Source organism: Pyxicephalus adspersus, chromosome 8, assembly GCF_032062135.1.
Source record: "Pyxicephalus adspersus chromosome 8, UCB_Pads_2.0, whole genome shotgun sequence".
Lineage (NCBI taxonomy): Eukaryota > Metazoa > Chordata > Amphibia > Anura > Pyxicephalidae > Pyxicephalus > Pyxicephalus adspersus.
Window position 1 is genome coordinate 43,741,799 of NC_092865.1, and position 25,561 is coordinate 43,767,359.

At 38.2% G+C, this 25,561-nt stretch overlaps 1 protein-coding gene across 1 annotated transcript; it reads right to left on the reverse strand.

The window, feature by feature from the left end:
* Positions 1 to 2,534: 2,534 nt before the first annotated feature.
* Positions 2,535 to 25,441, reverse strand: LOC140337285 (G-protein coupled receptor family C group 5 member D-like). Its single transcript, XM_072420954.1, has 5 exons — positions 25,350 to 25,441; positions 24,368 to 24,542; positions 11,235 to 12,162; positions 3,585 to 3,649; positions 2,535 to 2,636 (listed from the first exon to the last, which is right to left on the reverse strand). The coding sequence occupies exons 1-5, from the start codon at positions 25,439 to 25,441 to the stop codon at positions 2,535 to 2,537; spliced, it is 1,362 nt and encodes a 453-aa protein (XP_072277055.1).
* Positions 25,442 to 25,561: the final 120 nt, after the last annotated feature.

The window sequence follows — 25,561 nt, forward strand, 5'->3', positions numbered from 1 at the left end:
CCTGGACCAAGGCAAACCAACTCTACCTAAGTATTATTTCACAGTTTTCCCTTTTATTTTATAATTTTTTTCTATAATTAGTTTATGCACTGTTTTTGTATGTTTTGACTTATTAAACACTGAAAAAAGTGTAAGCTCATTCTCTGAATGCTCTAAGTAGAAATAGTGTAACTTGCTAACCCGAAAAGCTACTATAAACTTTGTGATTTCTGTGACATCCCTGTCTGGAGTGGCAATAGGTGACACTAAAGAAGCAGCAGTATACCCGTGGTTGTCAAGGGTAACGGTGCGTGCTTCCATCTAAGCATGTGGTGGCAGTCTACTTGTGATGGTGTGTGTGACAGGGGTTACCAGAGTGGTTAGCCTGGCCCCGTGATGGCCCCTTTTCAGCCTGCTGGTGCATGGACTGTTGCTGAGGGTGCTGGAAAGTCTATGCGCAGGGGTGAGGGCTGAGAGGGCATTCGTCACAGTGACAGTGGAAGATTTTACTTAATCCTGTGGAGTCTAGTGTCTGTTTAATAAATGCATACCATTTGTTGAATTTTGTAACAAATCCCTATAGAATATGAATAGTAATGGGAAGATCATAGTATCCAGTTTAAGTGGGTGTAAATGTACCCATTGCTGAAATATAGGTCTCCTTGAAGCCAGGATGCTTAGTGAAATCTAGATTTCGGAGCCCCTGCCAGGGGTAAAAGTCTACCATATTTGCCCATCCCTTGGCACTCCACAGGTTATAGGCCTTATGTTCCAGCCCCTGGGGGTACAACGGATTTTCACATGTGGGGGATACTTTGAAAGGGAGATGGATTGATCCAGTTTCTGTCTGTTCTCCCTCCAGGTTAACACCTTGTCACTCATTAGGATGGTATGTTTCAATTCAGTCAGTAACTGGGAGCCCTAAGATCTCATAGGTGTACCAAGGCTTGTTCTAGGGATGTGTTGGCGTAATAGGATGTCCCCTTAATCGCTGGGTCTTACTTTGGAGAAGTTAACACCTCCCTCCACCACCGGTAAAAATAATTTCACTGTCAATATTTTGGGTCTCTTTCCTTGCCATATGAACTTTTTTATACATTTCTTTGTTGTGAAAACCTACCCCATCGAGATTGAAAAGACAGTCAATATAACGTACCAGTGGTTCTATGGCTATATTAAATGAAAGGAGAGTGGGCACTCCTGTCTTTTGCCTTACTGTAGAGGTATGGGGCTTGACAGGAAACCTTGGGCACTTACGTGGCTTACAACGGCTTGTAAATCTAGCTACATTGTCGACAGCATATCATAGTAAGGGCATTGGAGGCCGATTTCCTGCAGAGTCTGGAACAGCCAGAGTATTTTTACATTATTGAACACCTTTTTGGTGTCAATACCAACGATTGCTAGATGAGCTATAGGGTTGGCAAATTCCACCACGGCAGATGTTCATCACTACTGATCTACCCCTAACAAACCCCGCCTGAATTGTTAGATTATTCCTGGCAGATATCTGGCCAGTATATCTGCCAGTATTTTGGACAGCAGCTTGGCATCCAGATTGATGAGAGAGAGGTTGGTACATTGCTGGGTGTCTGGGATCCTTCCAAGGTTTTGGGATTACTTTATTATAGGATTCCTAAAGGGAGGTTCAAGACATCCACGTGGTAGCATAAAGTTGAACTAGGTCATTAATAATATCCTCTATAAGGAGCTTACAATATTCGTCCGTAAGGCCATCAGGTCCTGGTGCTGTTGACAGGGCTGGATATTTGCCCCTTGTACCTCCTGTTCAGAGAGTGGGGCATTGAGTATCTATCTGACTTGCAGATAGGGTCGGCATCCGAACATCCTCAGAACATTTGAAAGCTGGGGGGAGGTTCCTCCTCTTTTTTGGAGGTGAAGGAGATTCCTCTTCTCACTGTCTTAGCTTTCCAGATAGCCTTGAAAAATGAAGAGACTAAGGAAAAGTGAATGGACTTGATTCCCCAACCTCAGAGTCAGAAACCTCTGTGTCTTGTGAGAATTCTAGGCGCTAAGAAAGTCGGGCTCTGGTAGTCAGGAGAGACCTGGGAATGCATGGCAGAAGCATTCATCAATCTTTTCATCTCCTCTGCAAACACTGAAAATAGAGAAACTAGTAGAGCTAGATATATAAATATAGTGACATTTTTTATATCCACTTCTAAATCTTTGCCTGGAGCTTTTTCAGGTAAGCAAAGAAAAACACATAAAAAGGTCTTCTTGAAGCATTGAAAAATTGAGTTTAATAGGCATAAAGTAATGTAAAGAATAGCATACAATTTCAAAATTATAACCTAATACTGATCTACATAGACCAGTAAATGATTAGTTCTGAAGTGTTAAATATTTGCTCTTATATGAATTACGCTAATATTTTCAAACCTAAAATATTCATAATTATAATTTAATATTTGTGCTAAAAGGTTCTCTTTAATATTTTTTTATCTGAGATCATTTTAGGCAAGTTAAAAGTAGTTCATCATTCAACAAGGAGCTTCATGTTTGGTTAATGCTTTAAACCAGTAGTACCAGTATTATTCAAGACAGGAGTGCAAATCATGGGGCCGGTAATCAATATATGCATTTAAATATGGTTTTGGGCGCGGTATAGTAAACTCTTTGCCAGATACATTTTCCTGTAAAAAAAAAAAAAAAATTAGTGGGCAGTTTTAAACAAATGTCAAAATGTGTATAGTAAATTTTAACTATTATGTTTTCTGACCTTAATTATACTCTTTGTTGGACTCTTGCATGTAGAATTAGTAGGCGAGAGTCATAGGTGCATAACTATTGTTTTGAATTGGGGCATTTGGACAGTTTTACTTTTTTGGAATTAGTATAAATGTACTTGCTAATCAGGTCTGTGTTACTTAATATGGAAATCTAGGCCCAGAAAAATACAAAGCCCACTAAAAATGTGTTTTCCGTGAGAGCCTTTAGGGAGTAAGAAATCAACAGTTCCTATAATTCGCTTATTCCGATTATACAGTGAAACATAAACATGATGACCTTCTTTAAAACTCTTTATTGACTGCTGTACCTCATTGGTAAATCCAAAAATGAACAATTAACTTGTATCTCAATTTCATTATTCAAAATAGCATATAATACAGTGAAATCTATAAACAAAATTTTTATGTTAGTGGATGACTTATGGCAGTGGTCGCCATCCTTTTGGAGCTCAAGGTCCACTAAATCTACGAACCTCCGACCGCGCTTGCTTGGGAGGCCGTGTGTTATTTAAAGGGGAAGAAAGTTCCCTCAGAGTGATGTCATCTGAGCCTGCGATGGGAGAGTTGGTGGGTTGTGTCCAGGGACACATCTGGCCCTCTGCCCTGAGCCTGCGATCTATACAGGAGACATGGTCTGCGGCTCTGGCAGGTGTGTGTTCTGGCCTAGATGTCAGAGGGCCGGGGACCCCTGACTTATGGAGTCGGTCAAAAAATCTTTTACTCCAAAAATCCACTTAAAAGGTAGTTACTACTTTTAAAACTATTATTAAAATATCAAAAATGTTAGTTTTGGCTATTCCTTTGAAATTTTCCTGGTAGATGTGCTGTAATTTTAATTTGGTTTCTACTTACTTTTGCAGAAAGATTAGCGTTTAAAAGGTCAGAGTTAGTTGGAGAACATCTTCCAGAGTCTGGTCCTTCAGTGTAAAACCAAACAAAAATTTTAGTGCTAAGTGCACACAACATGCGAATATACAATTTAAAAAATGAATATTGCTTACATTTTTCTAAACTGCTTTCATTTAAACTTTTTATTTGTATATTTTGATGTTTTGTATTGCTTTATGCTGCTGTGTTTATGCTTTAGTTGTAAGCCGCTGTTTCACCAAAGCGTTATTAGCAGAAGACAACCAATAATGAAAACCTACATATTTTTGGTGTCAATAAATGTAACTAGAAAGAGAGGGTGGTAGGTATATTCTTATCTTCTGTGGTATTAGGCCAGCCCCTAAATGATAGATGTATAGAACAAGCAAACAAGTAGAGTGTTTTTTAGGGCTATATATCTTGAATTAAACTTATTTCAAGAGTAATCGTATCTAACAAGATACAGTGCAAAGTACAAAGATGTAAATTCAACTATTCCCATCTTCTTCAAGTTTTGTTAAGACCTTGTTGGTATGTTTGAGCTAGACATAAATTGTTGCTGAGTTGTATAAAACAACTAAAAAGTCCATATAAAGAAATGATGGTCCTTAGTTTCCTCGTAAACCAGATCCGTTTTGCCCTAATGGCTTCCTCAGGGGAACTCAAGACGGACAGTGTACTGGATTCAAAAGTTGTATTGTTAAACAATAAAAATACAACTATAATTATACATACAATTGCTCAATAAAGCACAAATAGTAATCATTATATGCTTTAAAATGTTCCATATAGAGTTATAAAAAAAGTATTATTATGAGTGTTGTAGCTGGGGATTGTTGAAAATAATGTTTGTATATGTTGGGTTACCTATGAGTTAGAGTTGTTAATACTAGTGCAAGTGGAAGAAGTGCAAGAGAAATTAATGCAGGAAGGTAAGTGAGCAGTATGTTATTGGGTAAGAGAATAATAGGAATATATCAAGAATGTATCTAGAGTATGTCTCTGATGTAATGTCCAATTTGCAAAAACATACAAATGTATGCAAACTAGTGTTGTAAACTGGGGGGGCTGTAGCAGACTCCTTAGCACTAGAATCTGCTACATGCCCCCCACTGCTAAGGAAGAAATAGAAAATCAACTATAAGAAGCATAAGGTAATGTCAGCTGCATTCATCTTTCTCTGTAACACAAGATATCCAACTTGGTAAGAGTGAATGATACCCCCGCCCTAATAAGCACAGCAACTCCGGCTAACTTCCTACATTTGGTTGGGGCAGTAAACACCAGAGGGTACAAGCATTGTGAAATGTAGAAATTGCCAGTGCTGTCTAAATGAGCCTCCTGTAATAAGACCATATCAGTTCGATGTTGCCTAAGCTCCTGCAGAACCAGCATTGGAATTTGATTTTAACATTCAAGGAAACAAAATCCCACATGGTATAGTATGACTAATAAGAATCACAACTGTAGGCCACTTAAAAACAACCGAAAAGTTCCAGCCCTCCCTGCCCCACCTCCAGGATAGGGAAAATGGATGAGAATAAAGCAAGAGGGGGCGGAAGAAAGAAAAGAGAGAAAGAAGTACACACACTACATTTAAACTGAGAAACATCAGACCTATATCAGAGAGGGTTTCAGGAACACACACTAGCTCAATGAGGTGAAAAACACCCTATAGCCAGAAAACAAGGGGTGTGAACGAAGTCTCCAGTGAGAACATGACTTACAGCCCCATATCAACCCCTGACCCGCACACCCACATTTTGATACCATTAATTATATATTAGCATACACAAACAAGGTGGCATTTAGGAAAGAAAAACATATCAACAACCTTAAATTGTGCAATAATGCAAAAACCGGAGAACAATATCTCCCAAGATACGGCTACGTCACCCAATCTCACGCCTGCTCAGTGCGACATCAGGTGACGTAGCCAGAAGAAGAAAGAAGACGAGTGAAGATGACGCCGAAGAAGGAGGATTAATAGACAATGCAGGACCCAATGGATGACATCTCCGGAAGGACCAAGGGAGCTCCAAAAGTAAAGATAATTGAAATTTTTTTTTTCAAATTTAGTTCCGCTTTATTTTCTTTCTGGCCATTCCTCATGACAGCACTATTCCCCCATCTGATACAAGAACACAGGTCAGGGGGCGTTTAATGACTAGTTAAGGTGATCCTGTGGGGTCAAAAGGACAAAGCAAACCCATAAGTAGGATGTCATGACTCCTTACCAAAATAGAAAAATCACAAGTATGACAAAAAAAACTTTAAGAAATTAGGACAGTTGTGGCAAAATACATAGAATAGAAAAATTGGATTTACTAACGGGGCAGGCATTAAAAAGTTGTAACAAATAATTGGGAGAAGGTAGAACACTGAAACAATAAGAGGTTACTGGATACCCATGGCATAAACAACTGGGAGCACTAAATTTGCCACACCCCTTTTATTACCACCCGGCTACAGCTTCCTACCACCCGGCTGAAAAAAATTTCTGGGGAGAACACTGTACTTGGGAATATTTGGTGTATCTGTTTGGGGACTCTGCACCAATGTGACATTATTTTAAAACCCAACTCAACCATATTCACCCCTTCTACCTGTAAACCATAATTAACCTCCCTCAGCCCTGTTACTCTGGATGAATTTTCCTCTCATCATTTCAATCTACTACCTGTCTGCTTTACCTATATCCCTCTGATCTACTCCGTGCCCACTCCTCCACTCCGACCGCTACCCTAACCGAACTATTCAACCTTTCCCTTTCTACTGGTATCTACCCCTCTGGTTTCAAACATACCAATATTCTCCCTATCTTAAAAAAACCCTCACTAGACCCCACCCTACTAGCTACCATCTTATCTACCTTATCCCATATATTTCCAAACCTCTTGAGCGCCTTGTCAATAAAAGACTCATTGATTAACTGAACACTAACACTCTCCTTGACCCACTCCACTCTGGTTTTTAAGCTGCCAATTACACTGAATGGTGGTTTGCTTCCTACCTGTCTGATCACTCCTTTCAAGTTTCTTTTAATGGTTATTCCATTTCTCCTACTCTCCACTCTGTTGGTGTCCCCCAAGGGTTGGTCCTTGGACCGGATCTCTTTCCTCTGTACACCTCAATTGGTAGTCTCATATCCTCCTTTGGTTTACAGTACCATCTGAATGCTGATGACACTCAAATCTATATGGCCACCCCAGACTTGACTCGCACGACAACAAAGTTTTATGCTGCATGCCGGGCATCTTATTATGGATGGCTGATAGATTTCTCAAACTCAACCTAGATAAAGGATAACTCATCAACCCCCCCCCCCCCCCCAAATTCCAAATCTCCCCCTGACATATTTCTAACTGTTAACAACACTGTTATTCATCCTTCCCCCCAGGCACATTGTCTTGCCGTCACCTTTGTTTCTGCTCTCTCATTTACCCCCCATATTCAGAATATTTCCAGGTCCTTTCACTTTCACCTGTGCAAAAACTCCAAAATCTGCCCCTACCTGTCCCCAGTGGCCACTAACTTCCTTGTACATGTTCTTTTGTCTGAATTACTGTAACCTCCTCCTCTCTTGTATTCCATTAACCCGACTCTCTCCTCTACAATCTTTTATGAATTCTGCAGCCAGACTCATCCATCCTTCCCTCCGCTCCTCTTCTGCTGCCTGTCTTGGCTTTAATTTCATCTTAGAATCCAGTTGAAGCTTCTGTGCTTTGCCTTTGATTCCTTTACAGTTCTGACCTGATAGAAAAATACTCCCCCAGCTGCTCTCTTTGCTCCTCTAATGACCACTACTGACTTCCTCACTCATAACCTCATCATACGCACAGCTCCAAGACTTTTCTAGAACTGCCCCAACTCTCTGGAATGGTCTACGTTGTCCTATTCCACTTGCTCCTGCTTTCTGCTCCTTTAAAAGAGCATTCAAAACCCATCTTTTCAAACTTGACTACTCGTCTTCTTCTGTCTCCTAAACCCTCACTATTTCCCACCGTTCCAAATCCCCCTCCTATTGTGTGATACATTCCCCTATTTCCTAGATTGTAAGCTCTTCGGGGCAGGTTCCTCTCCTCCTCCTGTATCACTGTCTGTATCTGCCTGTCATTTGCAACTCCTGTTTAATGTTAATGCAGTGCTGTGTAATATGTTGGCACTATATAAATACTGTTAAATAACAATAATAAAAATAATAATAATGTTAAACAGTAATAGTCCCCAACAAAGCACCTTGGGATACACCACTAATAACCTTAGACCATTCAGAGTATGAATCGTTAATCACTACTCTCTGGATGTACAAGGAAATGCATGCTCTAGTAGTATCATTAAAGTCAGACTAACCCTTGTGCAATAAAAAGAAAGGGTTGGTCTGGTAGATTATCAGCCTCTGTGAATTGTTCTGCACTATGTTTATTAAGGAACCCTCTAAATTATGTTTTATGGCCTTCCATACAGTTAATGAGTCACAATCCACAGTTACATTAAGGGAACAAAGGTGCCCAATTAAAAATCAAGTTTCTCTATGATACTTGACACATTTATGTACACATGTATTTCATTGTCCCTGTTATGGACTATTGTTCACTATGCACATGGACCGTGTGAGATCGCTACTCCCAGATTTATGGACACTTTTTGTTTTCATATACTGTCTCTTGACCTTGTGTATATTGTGCCGTTATTCTTATGGTCAAGGTCAATTGTCCAATACTTTCGGACCTATCATTATACAGCTGCCCCAAAACTATTTTGCTCAAGTTTCTACATCTGTTATGTTATTGCACGTTATTGTTGTTTTCTGTTCTGTAATTGTGTTGAAAATTTTTCAATAAAAATACAATTTAAAATAAGTCAAGTTTCTCTGATAAGAGGTTTCTTTAAGTAAACCCTCATCAGTCGTACCAAGGATGAGTTCTAGGAAAACAGGTATACAATCAGAAAAATGTTTCCTTTATCTGTGGAGGAGATCAAGCTGTTTAACCCAAAAGTGATTTAAAGGAGTAGATATTGTAAAGAGAAGGGCAAAAAATAAAATGCTTAGTACAATGTCATATGTCAATTAGAAAATTGTTTAACCTTCCTGGCCACAGTCAAATGCTCGGGTTTGATTTGTGAAGCCTACTTTTGCATAGACTAGACATAGAACACTAGGCTTAATCCTGAGCCTCCCAGGAGATTCACAAATCAGTCTTGCAGTCTCTATACAACTCTGCCAAATGGTATGGATTATACATTTTCTGCCCTTGGTATGATCAGGTGATCTTCAGGTACAATCAAATGACTTAATGTGAAAAGGTGGACACCCCAACTTAAGCTTATCACTAACAAAGGATCATAAACCCTAAAAAATTTTGAAAAAGACAAGTCAGTACTTCCAGACCAATAACATCCTTCACCACAAAATCACCAACTCTCAGAAAAACTTTATTGAGCCACCACTGAAAGGAGAAACAAATGCACCCCTGGTAGGGGAGGGGGGGTTGTTATTGTTAAGCCAATAGGGTATATGGGGAGGTCAATATGTTCCAAAGCTCTTACCAGTGCGCCCCCCCCCCCCAAAGTCAGGTGACCCCAGCCCTACAATACATAAAGCATAATTAAAACTCTTAGTACTCCTAATAAAAAATACTGGCAGTAACTAATAACAGCATATAAGAATAAAGTTACCAGAAAGATTAACAAGCTACATAGAACTACAAAGAAAAAGTAGCTTTAAGACAACATCATAACAACAGTCGATAGTTTGCTGCCAACTAAAACATACACCCTGCAGTTGTTTTCATGAAGAAAAAGCTATACCAGTATAGGATCTATTGCTTACTTATCTTGCTATGGTTACAAGAACCACTGCATCTAAAGGGTATTTTCGTACAGATCCAGGTTGAATGTAAATTGTGCCCCATCTATGTCCAATGGGTCCTTTCTACATGCTGCATACATGATGGATTCCCTTTCAGAATAAATGGAACCTACAGATGACATCACAAAGCCTGTTGGGGGAGGAAGGCCTTTGGTCTACATCTCAGTGCTCCATGTCTTTGCCAATAGCAGTCTGTGGCTAATTGCCCAACAGCAATAGCTGGATAGCTTGTATTTTACTCCAGCTTATCTAAATTTGTCAACAACAATGCAGAACAAGGGTTTACCTTTGCCTGCACTTGTTGTCACACATGAAGGTAGGTTTGTTACATATGACCAACACATAGTTTCATAATCTAAGTTAATAGGCTACCAGTCAAGTTTAAACATACCTTCTCATTCACTGGGTTTTTTTTTATTTTTATTATTTTCTACATTACAGATTTATATTGAAGACACACAAACTCTAAAGAAAAACACATGGAATTAAGCTTTAAACAAGGTGTTAAATGAACAAGAATGTGCTTTATATTTTAAATTCTTCAAAGAAGCCAAATCTTGTTGTTAATGAAAAATGTCCACACTCTTAGCATTCTATCAATCAGCTTCATAAGATCATCAAATATGGTTTTCCAACAGCCTTGAAAGAATTCCCAGAGGCTCTGAACATTTGTTTTTATCTGAACTGAAGAGTGTTTGCTTTTACTCTATAGTCATACTCATCCTAAACCCTTTAAATTGGGTTTAGATCCAGCAATTGTGGAGAACAGATCATTTGACGCAGCGTTCCATTTCTATCACTCCTTGTCAAATAGCCCTTACATAGCCTGAAGATGTGTTTGGGTCATTGTCCTGGAGAAAAGCAAATGATGGTCCCACCAAGCAGAAACCAGATGGAATAGCATGTTGCTGCAGAATACTCTATGAATACTGTATGCAGTCATGCTGGATAAATTTGTCTTGAATTTTGAAAAAAAAAACACTAGTGTTACCAGCAAAGCACCCCCACATGAGCACACCTTCTACTCCAAATATAAACCATCTGTCTACCTTTTCTGCGTCTCGAGATATGATGGATGGAACCAACAATCCTAAATAGACTCATTGGACCATTTACACTGCAATAATATCCATTCCTTGTGTTCTTGTTCTTGTTCTTCCCATGTAGTGGCTTCTTTGCAGCCCAGTCAAATACGACCATTACCGGAAAAGAACTGTGTACCAACCCTACTTCTGCACAACACATCTAATTTGTCTCAAACACATTAAGAAAGCAGAAAATTCCAGAAATTAACTCCTAGAAGGCATATCTGTTAACAGAAAATCATTCCAGGACACTAGTTCATAAATCTGGTAGTATGCAAGTGTATGCAGAGATGTCATCAAAGCAGAAGGTGGCTACTTTTAATAATCTAAAAAATAAAACATTCTGGTTTGAATAACACTTTTTTTTGTTTAAAACATAATTCCATGTGTGTTTCTTCATTGTCCATATGGATCTACAATGCAGTAAAGATTGAAAATAAACAGAACCCATTTCCAACTTTTGACTGGTACTGTAGACTGACAATTCATTGTATCAAGCATAAATTTCGAGTGTATTCATATACAGCAGCATTCCTACATTGTTTGGGACAAATTTTAGTTTTATTATAAAAAAAACCATCACAAAAAACTGTTCAGGATGTAAAACATTCAGTAAAAGACAGAAAGTGACCTTTTCGGATGCAATAAAATGTTTTCTCTATTTGCCAAGAAACCTACCTTTTATGGAATCTTCTTGTGTAAAATCTTGATTGTCTGTTCCTACAATTTGCCGAGGAGGATGTGGTTGAGACAAATTTTTTCCTTGGTCACAATCTGACTGGTGCTTTGTCATCAAACAAAGTTCTGGAATCATATAAAATATAAGAAAAATCCAACCATTGGCAACCAAACCAATGGCTCTTACTGGGTCATCCCACACCATATGTTTATTTAGGGATGCATTTCCTCTGAGCAGCATAACGATCCAGGTTACCCAAATGCCAATAGAGAAAAACATGGTTATAAAAATATGTGCACTATGTCTTTTCCAGTATTTGCAGGATCCACACATGCTAATTATTGAGACTAGAAAAGTAATGGCCATAAGCACAAAAACATATATCAGTAAAAGTACAAAATCAGGATTGCTTGCATTATTATCTACTTTGTTTAAATCACATTCGGATATATTCCTTGCTAGGTAAATCCCTACATACATAATAGCTATTACGATTTGTACAAGAGATAGGGCAGTGATTGTAACTAGCATCATCCACCATGACATAGCAAGTCCACCTCTGGCCATTGTTACGAGCTTGCTGGCATGAACCAAAAGACATGAAAAACAGATGGCAAACAGAACTCCAAAAAGAAAAAAACGTGTTGGGCAGGTCTGTCTATTTAATTTAATAATGAAGGCAAATGTAAGACCAAAGATTCCAAGTGTGCCTAAAAGGAAGATGAACTGAATAGGAACTATTGCTCTTTTGACATTAACACAAATGTGAGGCACCATGATCAGAAGAGCTGTCATAGCAGCAATGGTAAAGACAGCCCCAGCAGCAGCCAAAGTCTGTAGAACGATGCCCCATGCATCTTCTGCACTACATAAAAATATGTAGTCATCATCATAACAGGACATTTTAGTTGATGCTTGCACCAAGACCTGCCAAGAAAAAGATAAAATGAAAACAAAATACATGATTATATTTGAATATGTAATTAGACTTATTTTAAATTATTAAAGAAAAGATATTCTATTTACAAATTATTCCATAGATGAATGTCTCTTGTATTAAAAAAATGTAGGGATATTGAGAAAACTATATGCATACTCAAATTAATATATTAAAGCGTATATACGTACTTAGACAATCAATTTTGATTTTCTGTAAGTATAGAAAATTTTTGAGCTATATAGAAACAATTTAATCTTGCGAGACACATGTCCTTGACACTTCCAGTGAGCTAAAAAGGACGTACAAAATCATGTATTTTCCTGTGTAAATTACTAGTTCCATCAATCTACCATGTAATAGAGATGAAAGAAGGTAAACATGTTTGACTGCTTTGGCTCCTATCATAGATACAATGAGATATAAGTGGGGCCACAAAGGGCAGGGATAGGAATGATTAACGAGATGACTAGGGCTGGGTCTACACGGACAGTTTTAAAAATGCATGTAAACGTTGCTACTGTGTTTATATATTCATTTTATGCACTTTTACTAGCATTTTAAAGCTTGCCTTTTGACTGCTGGAAAACACTGGAAAGTGTCTATGCTGCATTTTCCCATTTTTTTACCGCTTTTACGTTTCAAGGGCTTAAAAACGCAGTAAAAATGCCCCCATAGAAGTAAATGGATGCGTTTACCCGTATTTTACCACATTAACCCTGCATTTTTAATTTTTAAAACGTTGCAAGGAGTGTTATTTATAGTGTTCAAAAACGTGCCTCAAGGAAACGTCCTGGTGTTGATTAGGCCCCCTTAGTGGTAATCCCGAGTGTGACTCGGGGCGGCTTTTACATGTAAAAAGCAGTAATCCCGAGTCACACTGGGGGTAACTTTAAAAGTCACCTTTGCCCCGCGCTCCAGCTCTGATCTGATAGACGCTGTGATGCCGGGGCGCCGGTCCGTCGGGGGACATGGCCAGGTGGGAAATTTAAAAGCAGATTACCAAGGTAAATACTACCCGGGTCCCGACCACGCCGCTGCTCGCATCAGCAGTGGGATGCGAAGCACAATGCAGGACTTCTGCAAATTCGTGAGTATACTGTATGCATAGTCATAGCCAAGAATATTGTCACCCTTGGATTTATGTCAGAAAAATGTACCACTTCTTGTATTTCAAGCATGTATTTCCTTTCATTTGTAATTCAACTCACATGTACCAATTAACATGTGCTGGCATTATGGAAATTCCCACTTACAACCAGTTAAAATAGAGAAATGTTGACTCAATCTTGTTTTTGTTTGTCTGTGTGTAACACACTGTGCACGGAGAAAAGAAAAAAGAGCAAACAATTGTCTGAAGTTTTGAGAATCAAAATTCTAGAAAAGCATGAACAATCCCAAGGCTACAAGTCCATTCACAAAATTCTTATGTAGTTCCTGTGTCCACTGTGTGCAACATTGTAAAGAAGATTACAGCCCATGGCACTGTAGCTAATCTCTCTGGATGTGGACGAAAGAGAAAGATTGATGATATGCTACAACGAAGAATTGTTTAAATGGTGGATAAAAAACCTTGATCAACTATAAAAACAAATTCAAATAGGACCCCACTGCTGCCAGATTGAAGTTTGCTAAAACTCACCTGTGGAAGCTATAATTTATGGGAGAAAGTCCTCTGGACAGATGAGACAAAATACAGCTTTTTTGGTAACGCGTAACGGAAGAGTGGTCCGAAAATCCAGTAGAATGATGTAAAAGACCTGATTGTTACAGAAAGCAATCAATATCAGTTTTTACTTCCAAATGGTGTGCCAAAACATTTGTTCAGGCCATTTTTGACATTTTGTGTGGAATGTGGAATGTCTCTGCTTTTTTTGTGTTCATCCAGTGCCAACAAAAGAAATAAACATGACAATACCAAAACATTTGTAATTTCAACATTTTTCTAGGAAAATTGGTGCATAAAGTCAGAAACAGTACATAACATTCATACACAGATAATATATTGTTCAGATACACTTTCCGCAAAACTCAAAATAAAAAGGAAAAGTAAAATAAAATAAGGATGATACAAAATTTGAAAATGACAGCATTTTGTTAACTGTCAGGTAATTATCAGAAAAATCTGGGAGTCTAGAAATTTGCTGATATCACAGCCCACATAAAAATTCAATGGCCCTTTAAAACAAAATACCCTTTAAAAGAGTTTACACTTCAACCATTGTTTTAAGCTGCGTACACAATTCCAATTTTTATCGTTGGAAATGAACGACGAACGAACGACGAACGACCGATTGGCCAAAAATCGTTCGTAAAAAAAGTAACCAACGTCGCCGACGAACGAGGATAGTCGGAAATGAACGACCGGACCGGCGGATCGGATTGGACGACGATCGTTGACTATCTATCGTTTGTACGGTCGTTCAGTGATCGTCCATGGTCTGAGCATGCGTGGTGAACGAACGTTCGCTCACTTCCTGTGGTGCACGTCACTTCCTGTATCGTTCAAACAATCGCATCTATCGTGTGTACAAAATCTTTGAACGATCGTGTCGTTATCTGTAGGTACAGGATCGGTGCCATACGATCGTTCGCAGATATCGTGCAGGATCGTTCGACGTTCGTTTACCAACGATAAAAATTGGAAGTGTGTACGCAGCTTAAGAGTTTATATGTGTCGGAGCATTGAAACATGACCCAATCATTCCAAACTGTTGTTCCATCCCTTAAATTTCACCTATTTTTTTTGAGCCACAAATTTATGGGGGAAATGTCGGACGTTTTCCAAAATAATGAAATCAGACATTTAGCTGTGTTTAGGAGATAAATGAATAAAGAATTTTTGTACTGTTTAATTAGCACGTCTTGGATATGTAATAAACAACTCTGAGGCGTGAAAGGGATGTTGCATCCTAGTAATAATTTGCTGATGTGTGCAAACTGTTTCCAAAACTGATTTATTAATGGGCACCCCCACCAAATATGCAGGAAGGTCCCTACTGAGTCTTGACATCTCCAACATCTATTCAGATTTTTAGGTGACCACTTATGCAGTTTTTCTGGCATTGCATACCATTAAGTAAGGATTTTGTACAATATTTCCTGGATTTTAGTGCTTTTTGAACATTTACGTGCCAATAAGTATGCATCTTGCCATTGTTCATCATTTAGAAATAAAGATAATGATGTCTCCCAATTCCTCTTTAATTGGCTTATTATTTTGATGTCTCGTTAAAAGAGAGTACAAAAAAAAAAATAGTGTTGGACCACAGTTTCATCCATACACATCGTTTCAAATGTGAAGTGAAAGAAGGCGGGAGATATCACAAACTTTGTTAAGCTTCCAGATAAAATGCCGCAACTGTAGATTTACAGTATTTTACTGTGGAAACACATCACTGTCCACAAATTCAGACAACACTCTATCAGAAAATCCTTGGCCATACCCGGGGAAAAGACGGGTTTCCAATAATTGGAGTCAAAAGACAAGTACTTCTGTCAGATGAAAACATGAATTGATTTTGTGAAAGGTAGCAATCCAATCAATAGGTGACTACTGAATTGTGAGGGTAACCGATTGGGAAATAACCACTGCGAAAGAGCCAAAGAAACAGTACTGAATGAAGACGTTAGTTTCACACAGTCCTTATTACCCCGGTGGCAACTTCAATCAAAAACCTTGGTTAAACCAGCAACTAGATAATACAATAAAAAATCTGGGAAGCCTTTTCTGCCATGCTCCTTTGCTTTTGTGACAAACGAAAATTTAGTTCTGCGTCATTTATTGTCCCAGAGAAATTTGGATAAAATAGTTTGGGCATTTTAGGGTGAGGATTACCGAGAAAAATTGGGAGGGTTTGGAATAGGTAAAGAAATTGGGGAAGGGACTGTATATACATATTTGAATTAAAATTGTAGTTGGTAAAAACAAACTGTGGTATGCTGCCATTTTAGGGTTGGTGCAAATTAAATTAGTGGATTAACATATACTCAATATGGGTCATTGATCAATAGAATGTTACATATTTTACAAAGTAAGAAGTACATAAAAAAAATCAAATAGTAGCGCTTTACTATATAAGTCCTTACTTATTGTAATATAATAAAACATATGGCATAAACCATGTCAACATCCTAAATTTGGTTTATTTGTAGTATTGATTGCAGAAATGTGAACTTTGAAATGTGAGAGCTTCACAATAATTAGGCTATGCAACAGTCCATTGATAAAGCACCAAGAGGTACCAGGTGCTATATTCTATTTTCTGGTATGAGAGTTCAGAGTGTGCTTGCATCACATTAGCATTATTTTTTTAAGAATGCTGCTAGTATGGGTGATACAAAAATTTTGACAAACAGCAAATTTTTTACATTTGCAGCAGAAGGTTTTGAAAGCAGCAGAGCAGATGTAGTCGTAATTTTTAGCGTTATTATAACATTAATGATGGTGAAGGAAAACTAGCCAAACTTTTGAAGGTAGGTAATATGACGTATGCATAGCAGATCTAGCCCAGCACCCAGTTCTGGCTGTTTGCATTTGCCAGCATCTGACTTATCACACCACACTAAATGATGCCAGTTAGCAAAAGCCAACATTTTTTTATTTCCAAACGTAATTGTTTGTACACTTTCAAATGTACATAAGTAGTAATAAATCAGTTTGTCTGGCTGTTCTGACTGCTAACCAAAAAAAACAATGAGAAATCTAAAAACATTTTAAAATCAATGTTCCCTTGGTCCAAGGAGGATGTCTTCAGGACAGGATTTGCAAAATTTAAATACCAATTGGTTTCAGTGTGTTTGCATATTCAGTTAAATTTTTATTTTTAAATTAAACATTTGAATGAAAGATATTCAATTTTTTATTAATTTAATTTTAAATAAAATTAATTGCATCATTTTACAGCTTTACTGACCTAACTAGTTTTCCTTCTTAAAATTTCATTTAACAAATATTTAATAGGTGAAACTCCTGGCAGTTTTTTCTCTACTATGTTACCATTGGGGAGGGTATCCAACCTGTCCTAAAGACACACTGGTAATGAGATGAAAGCACTCAAAAGTTCGGAAATTGTCCTCTTACTTAGTTATCAGCGCAAGTGTCCCCATACAAAGATTAGCTCTGCTTGGATAACACCCATCACTTTCAGTCTCAGTAACGGTTGTGATCCTAATCCTGATCCTAATCCTAATAGGCTAGTACATTACAAATAACATATGCAGAAAATTACAAATGCATTCTTTCATTACAGCTCTAAAGTATCAAATCTGATTCCAGAGGCTTATTTTATATTACTTACCTTGTTAGTATTCTTTTGTTCTAACAAGATTATTCTATTTATCTGATGCTCAAGTTCTCTCACACACAGAGGGTGCGTGGGAGGGTGTGAAAACTGAAACACACCTGGACCTGTCTGACCATGTTTTATTGAGGTACAAATTGTTGAAAGTACCCAAAGCAATTATAATTCAATAAAGATCACAGAATCCCAAAGTCTGCAAGATTTTTTTAAATCACTACCTAAAGCTGATCTCTCACCTTAACCACATTTACAACCCCTCAACTTGATTATTGGTATAAAAAAAGTCTCAATGCCCAATGCCTTTTATACTTGCCTAAAGCTATGGGTACAAGATGACCCGGATGAATCCAGATCCTTCTCTTTTTTTTCTACAAGAAGGGACCTTCTTCAGGTGTCCATGCGATTTCACTTTTTACACAGACACTGACAATTAGTTGTCCAATGTGGTGAAAAACATAAATAGTCCTTGAAATCAATGTTTGCCTATGGGTATGAATATTGCACAAATTGTAAAATCCTTTTACTGTTTTTTTTCTTCCTGACTTAACATTGCCTGTTGACATCTTTTGACTGAACTTATATTTGTACAATATTACTACATGTTCGTAATTACTCTGTAATGTACTTTAGTCCACACCTGTTGAATGCAATACAAATGAACGCATATTATTGTAAGAGAAAATATTGCCAGTGGCACTATCCTAAGAGTAACTAATTTAGGGCTTTTGTTAAATGTAGCAAAAATGGCAAAAAGAGCTATTGTCTGAGGGAGCAATGTTAGGTTAGTAGGCAATTGGCTCCTCAACCAGTCAAAGCAGTGGTAGAGATAGACGCAGCAGAACCCAGCATGTTTGAAGTTACATGGTCAGAGTGGGTAGAAGAATGCAGCTACAGCATAGATATGAATGACTGGACCACAAAATATGTTTGCATAGTCGTCCTTCTCCAGGCACAGAACGGCCATTATGCACCCAGCATGAATCTCCTTTCCTTCAATATTAATAGAATTCCCTAAAACCAATTGTGGTGAGGTAACCCCAGTTTTCAGCAACAATATACAACTAAACACCAATTTACAATTACATTTACAAAAACAGAAAACAAAATCACAGCAGCATGTCCAATTCCCCACAAGTCTACTGTAAGTAGCTCTGCTGTATCGAACAAGAGTCAAAATTAGTTTTCTAGGGGATCCAGAAGATTTACTGACACATCCCATAAAAAAATCTAGTTCCCAACCCGTGCATCTTTTCTTTTCCTTCAAATCTTATTCAGTGAACTTAAAGCCACACATATAAGAAAGAATAAAGGGTAAGGAGAACAATCAATAGTACATCAATAACAAAAAATATGGGTAGCATACATTATTGAAACAAAATTCAGCAAAACTTCAATGCACGCATGAATTAAAAATATATTATATGATTAAAATATATTATATAAAAAGTATAATATATAAGAAAAAATAAAGGGTAAGGAGAACAATCAATAGTACATCAATAACAAAAAGTATGGGTAGCATACATCATTGAAACAAAATTCAGCAAAACTCCAATGCACGCATGAATTAAAAATATATTATATGAATAAAATATATTATATAAAAAGTATATTATATAGGAAAAAAAGGGTAAGGAGAACAATCAATAGTACATCAATAACAAAAAGTATGGGTAGCATACATCATTGAAAAAAAAATCAGCAAAAATCCAGTGCACGCATTTTTGAAAAATATTCAAAAAGGAATTTTCCTGACTGCAAACCACAAACTGAGGGTAGGGAAGAAGAATATAAGGTAGGGAAGGCAGAGTAAGGGGCACAGGGTAAAAGAAAAAGAGGGAAAGGATACAAAATGATCAAGAGAAATAAAGTAACAAAAAGATGAAGTATCATGGCAAAATGTCCAACAAACTTTTGTCGGAGTACTAATTACTCAAGAAAAGTCAGTGGACAGGGCAGCAGTATATTCGGTAGTGGAGAAAAAGGATGTCCAGTATAATCACCTAATACAAAAGGCCTCTCAGTACTCCTTTCAGGCCTAATTTGCAGAAGTCTCAATGCCAACAGGAATCTGATATTTCAGATGTGTCTTGCCTCATCTCTCACCAAGTGGGACAGTTACGCATATGAGAAAAGACAGATGCACAATTGATGTCTTGCATAGCTAGGAAGCTAAACCTAGAAAGAGGCCAGGTTAAATATGGGATTTCTGTCATAAATTTATTTATCTCACAGGTATTTTATTGAAGTTTAAAATAGTTAAAACACATTTCAAGTTAAAGAAGGAAAACAAGTTAGCAATACACCCTAATTCACATAGCTGAATGAGCGACAGAGCAGAAATGCAGAGAAAAGAAAATAGCATTATAATGTGAAATACAGGAGGCTCATCACAATCCATCAGAATCTGTATATAGTTGCCAGATCAAGCAAATCTTAAAAATGAATGGCAGCACACATACATACAGAAAACAAAGCCAAACTATAAACTATACACACACACAGAAGAGGGGAGGAGAGATGGAGGGGGTAATGTCAAGCACATGAGTAGGAGGATAAGTACATTTAATTATAATAAATCTGTCATATCTTACACTCACACCCCAAATAAATAATGATTGAACATTTCTGGGTAGGTAAATTTGTTCTAGGGCTCCCAAACACCCATTTCTCATATCTGTCTGCCAAGAAAGATAAAAGTTGCTTGTTAATAAAGATGCACTGGAGACCTTCTTACTATTGTAATGGTTAGCTCAGCAACATCGAAAATGTTGTGTGCTTGAGTCCCCCAAAAAGAGGGGCTTCCTATGGGGGAGGGTTTTATAATGAGGCTAAAGATGGAAAATCTTTACCAATAAACCGTAGCTCAAAAGTGTTGGATACAGGATATGACCAACACACATGAAACATAATTGTCCAAGCAGCTGGAGAGAAAGGAAGAGGATGGACAGAATTTAGAAACCCAAAATGGGGTGATATCACTAGAGCACTATTCCATGCCTGGGCATATGAAGGCTTATGTTGGCTGGACATTAAGAAATAGAAAGAAGAGACTTGACTTTTTATGTCAAAGACCGTCAGACAAAAATGGTCGAGTTTATTACAGGTTAGATTAGATTAGATAAGAGATTCCATATAATGCTGGAGTTCCAGATAAGAAAAGAATTACTCCAATGACTAATACCCAGTAAAGAATCCATTCAGTGTCCACCAGTGAAATCTACTCAGGTCCTGTAAACTTGGGAAAAAGTAGGCAGCCTACAATCTCTGAAGCTGAAGTTGTACAATTCTCTCTATCCAAGAAATACAGATTGGCCCTGTCAATGCAAGGAATCAAACAATCACAGGACAGCATGATAATTGGCATCATAGAGGGACATGGTAAGGAGATGTAAGATGAATCCTCAAGTAGGGAAGTGTTTTGATATGCTAGAAAGTAAATTAGCGCATAGAAGTTATTGTTGGAGAAAGTAAGTTTGTTTTGGCAGGTATTTTTCTGTATTAGTATTCAGCAAATGTAATTTGGCTTTCTTCAAACTCTGCTGCTGCACTCCCCTATGGAGCCCTGCACTTTACACGTACCCCTAGACTTAACAACAGGGTAGGTAGTGAATGTGGGTCTCATTCTCCCCCATAACTGTACATACAGCCTTCCTACTACCCTGCCCTCTCTCCTTTTTACCTCATTTGAAGTGCATTCTCTCCATCTTTTCTGCCCCCAACCCCTCAATGTTGCTGTTGTCTACCCCTCCCCAGTCCCAGTTTCCCAATTTTTGTCTCCCACATATTCTTTGCCATGACCTGCCCACCCTCATCCTACGTGACTTTAATGTTTCAGTGGATGATCTCAACCACCCTTCATCAGCCAAACTGCTCTCCATTACTTCCTCCTATAGACCTAAACATAAACGGCTGGACATACATTAGAAGTTATATTCTACAAACTCTGCAAACACACCCAAATTGACAACTCAACATTTTCTTTTTTGACCACAACCTGCTCTCCTTAAACCTATCTAATTCTTGCCCCCTTTGTCACTTCCCAGACCTGGTCAATGGCAAAGAGATATCCGTAACCTTAACCACAACCTTTTCTCAAACTGCCCTAGGTCCCTACCCCCACTCTGTCTAAAATCACATCTCTGATCAAGCTGCCACACAGTTTTACCACAGTATCTTTGGCTCGGGATAAAGTCGCCCCTGCCACATTCCACTGGCCACATCCTGCTAACCCGTGACCCTGGCACAACACACACCAGATGTCCACAAAAAAACTACTCGTGCTGCAGAGCGCAGGTGGGGAAAACCTGGCCTCAGTACTGACTTCATGGAATACAATGCCAAGCTACAACACCTTAACACTGTACTCATTGTTGCCAAGCAAACAATACCTACATAAAGGTGTGCATCTCGACTCCCAGTGAGACTGTATAACAACATCCATTTCATACAACATTCATACAAAGAGTTAGTTTATAGCAAGAAGTACAGTTCAGGTAAAAACTTATTGTCTCAGGTGAGTGAGCAGGTGGAAGATAAAAGGGTGTAAACAAACAAAAATGGTAAAAAAACTTACCATAAGCGTGCCGTGTGTCTGCTTTGAACCCACTCACCCGTAGTTGTCACTTATCCAGGAGTTCATTCTTTCCTGACACAAGGCACCAAAGAAACTGTTAAAGCTGAACATATTCCCCTCTTAAATGAAAGACTCCTTGCTTTAGATGGAGCTTTTATTGACACTTGTGTGAGAACAATCAAATGTGGCTATTGTTCTAGTTTTTACCTTGTGCATGAGTGCCTTTCAAACCAACCACTAACCCCCCTTTTATTGACACTTGTGTGAGAACAATCAAATGTGGCTATTGTTCTAGTTTTTACCTTGTGCATGAGTGCCTTTCAAACCAACCACTAACCCCCCTAGAGGTAACCCAGAGTGTGACTCGGGGTAGAAAAAAGTTGCTAAAAGTGGAAACCCCAAGTCACACTCGGGGTATGTAAACCTATGGGAAGGTTAGTAAATAGAGCACTTAGCTGATCCGCCACCGTCCCACAATGTCCATCGCTGCGATCTCCATCTTCTTTCTTCCTCCTCCAGTCGGCTTCTGCACACAATGAGTCACCGGGGAGTTTGTGGTGATGTCGGTGCGTGTGTACGTTGCCGGCGGGAATCTCAAAATCTATTTGTATTGCATTCAATACAAAATACCTGTATTAAATGCAATACATTGGATTTATATGTGTAAAAGCAGTACATCGTTTTTAAGAACATTTATTTTACAGTATATATAATAGTATGAGTATAATATTTTTTTTTTTTTAAACAATTTTTTTTTTTAAATATATAGATTTTTTAATTTATTTAATTTATTGTTTTTACATGATTTTGTGTTTCAAACTTTATTATATTCATACTATTATATTATACTGTAAAATAAATTTTTATGAAAAACAATGTACCGCTTTTAGACATATAAAACCGAAAAAGAACAGTAACGCTAGGGAGGTTAAAGTTAATACATTTAGCATAGTATAGAAACAGTTAACCTTTTTCTAAGAACGTATTTGCATTAATAATTTCTGTAGGAATTTTGTCAAGTGTTTATTAAATTTGTACATTTGATAGAACAAAACTTGATGTATGTTTAGAGGTCACATATTTTGAGACAATGTGGAAAAACATATAGTGTAGGTGATAAAGTAATTTGTTGGTATGAGGCAAAAGCCTTGTATATAGTACAGGTAGTCCCGGAGTTAAGGACATCCGACATACAGATGACTCCTAGATACAAATGGGCTTCCCTGCTTGTTTGTGTGCAGGACAGAGCCTTGATAGGGGGGAGGGCGGAGTTCGCTTCACTTCTGCAACCACTTGTAACTCTTTAATGACCAAGACAAACTCTGCAGCTGATTCTTTTTTGCATATCGAAGCATAGCTTGCTACAGAAGTTCATGAATGTCTAGGCTCCAATTTTTTTTTTTATTTGTTTTTTTTGTTTAGTTTGTGATTAACTCACAGTGTGGATTTTATACAGTAACTGACACCACGCTGCCAATAATATGTTGAGACAAACATCTGTCCTAATTGCATTTATTAAAATATTGTACCTGTTCCGACTTACATACAAATTCAACTTAAGAACAAACTAACAGTCCCTATCTTGTATGTAATCCCAGGACTACCAGTATATTTTATCATTCCTTCCTATAAAAAGTCATAAAGTCCATATCAGGTTGTTGCTTTACCAATCGTTAAAGCTCCGTACACACGGCAAATTTTTCTCGCCCGATAATCGGTATCGGCCAATTATCGGGCGAAAATCTGCCGTGTGTACAGTCGGTCGTCGTCCATGCATCGTGCAGTCTTTTCTCGTTGGAAAGGATCGTGAAAGATCCTTTCCAACGAGAAAAATTGCAGGTGTGTACGCAGCTTTACAGTTATGGTGCACATAGATATGCATTATTTGGGTTAACATGTGTTGCATATAAGATACTGGTAAACAGAGTTGCAAAGTCTGTGAGAGACTAATAGGTGGAGTTGCAAAGCATATAATTGTGGTATATGTATTTCACATATCAAAATTAAATTATTGGGTGTTATGATGCAAACAGGTGTGTTAGGGAAGTGGTAGATATTGCACTTACATGCAGATCCAGAAAAATAGATACAGTATGCTGGAATGCGGTGTTAGGGGATCATAGGAGAACTTGGAAGCAGGAATACCTAGAAAGGGTAATTAAATGTATGCGAAAGGGGAAGGTGGTGGGATGGATGAAAGAAGGATATAATTTGGGTGGAGCAAATGCTCAAACCAAGTGCATAAAGGTTTTAGAGATAGTTATATATAGGGCAGTGGTCAAAGTCTTAGTGCGGTATTGAAAAAAGTGGACTTACCGTAAAAATCAGAGGTGAAGGAAAAATGGTAGGTTGTATCCCTAGGTGGTGCTCCTCGTAATGATACCCAGAGTACTCCTGAGGAATGCTGAAAACTGGGGGGAGGCTGGGCTGTTGTCCATTAAGAGCAGCATGGTAGCAGTGTGAAGGGTGCACAGAGCGCCTCTGGGAGTTGCTACAGGCATGGACCAGGTAATGGCTGAAACCTGCTTATAACAGTGTGGTACCAGCATGGGTTTAAAGGTAATGTGCATGTATCAAATCAAAGGTGTGGTATTGAGGAAAGTAAGCCTGCCCCTTGGCACACAAGGGGGCAGCACCAAATAGGTGGCCTGGTATAGAGAGAGATAACTCTGCCCCCTGGCACACTATCGGCTCAGGTCCTAAAACCTGAAAGTGCGTAGTGCACATGTGAAGGACTGACGGTGGCACTATCTATAGGAGGGGGGGGGGGGTTGGGTGTGTAGAGGTCACAGATGGACTGGTGGAGAGAGCACAGTGTAAGTCTGATATTATAGTTTAGGTGGAAAGGAGAGCAGTTCTGTGTACCTTTCTGGTGTACGTAAGAAGGGGAGGGGTAGGAGAGAGACAAGAGGGTCAAAAAAGAATAGATATGAAAAAATGTGTTATGGTATATGAGATGATGGGGTAATGGTTAGGAGTGGGGCATGATTAAATAAGTATAATCTTCTGAAACCCAAGTGGCAAAAGACAAAAAGAGCTAGGGCTGTATATTATAGTGTCAAAAGCCTTCCTAACCCTCATGGTCAAATAATATTTCTCTGTATTTTGATATCATACTTTTTGTTAAACAGCAACTTTAATCTGTCTTCATCTACGCCAGTTTGGTGAAGAGCAGTGGATTCTGAAAATTTACAGTTTTTCATCTTGACATCTCCTCTAGCATATTGTTTTAGAATACGAAGTGAACTCTGGTAGAAATCTATGTTTGTTACACTCCAAAAAGATTACAAACCCTTACCTAACAGTATCCATCAAGGGGAAGGCGTCCTTTGCAAAGGCCATAGATCGTTTCCAGTCCTCCACACAAGGCACCGTGGGAAAACTTGCCATTCACAGCATTCCTCTTAATTTTCCAATTTTCCCATTCTGCTTAATAAAAGCATTCAATAAGGATTCAGAAGGTACATACTATACATCCAAAATCAGGAGGGACAGAGAGGAGAGATTTTT

Bases quoted from the DNA above. Each gene is read 5' to 3' on its own strand.
- LOC140337285 (XM_072420954.1), bottom strand. From the start codon at position 25,441: ATGGCAAGTTTTCCCACGGTGCCTTGTGTGGAGGACTGGAAACGATCT. The intron at 12,163-24,367 runs GTAAGTCCACTT...TTTTCTTGGCAG, and splicing joins CTTCACCTCTGATTTTTACG to GTCTTGGTGCAAGCATCAAC. The intron at 3,650-11,234 runs GTAGGTTTCTTG...TTTACACTGAAG, and splicing joins ACAAGAAGATTCCATAAAAG to GACCAGACTCTGGAAGATGT.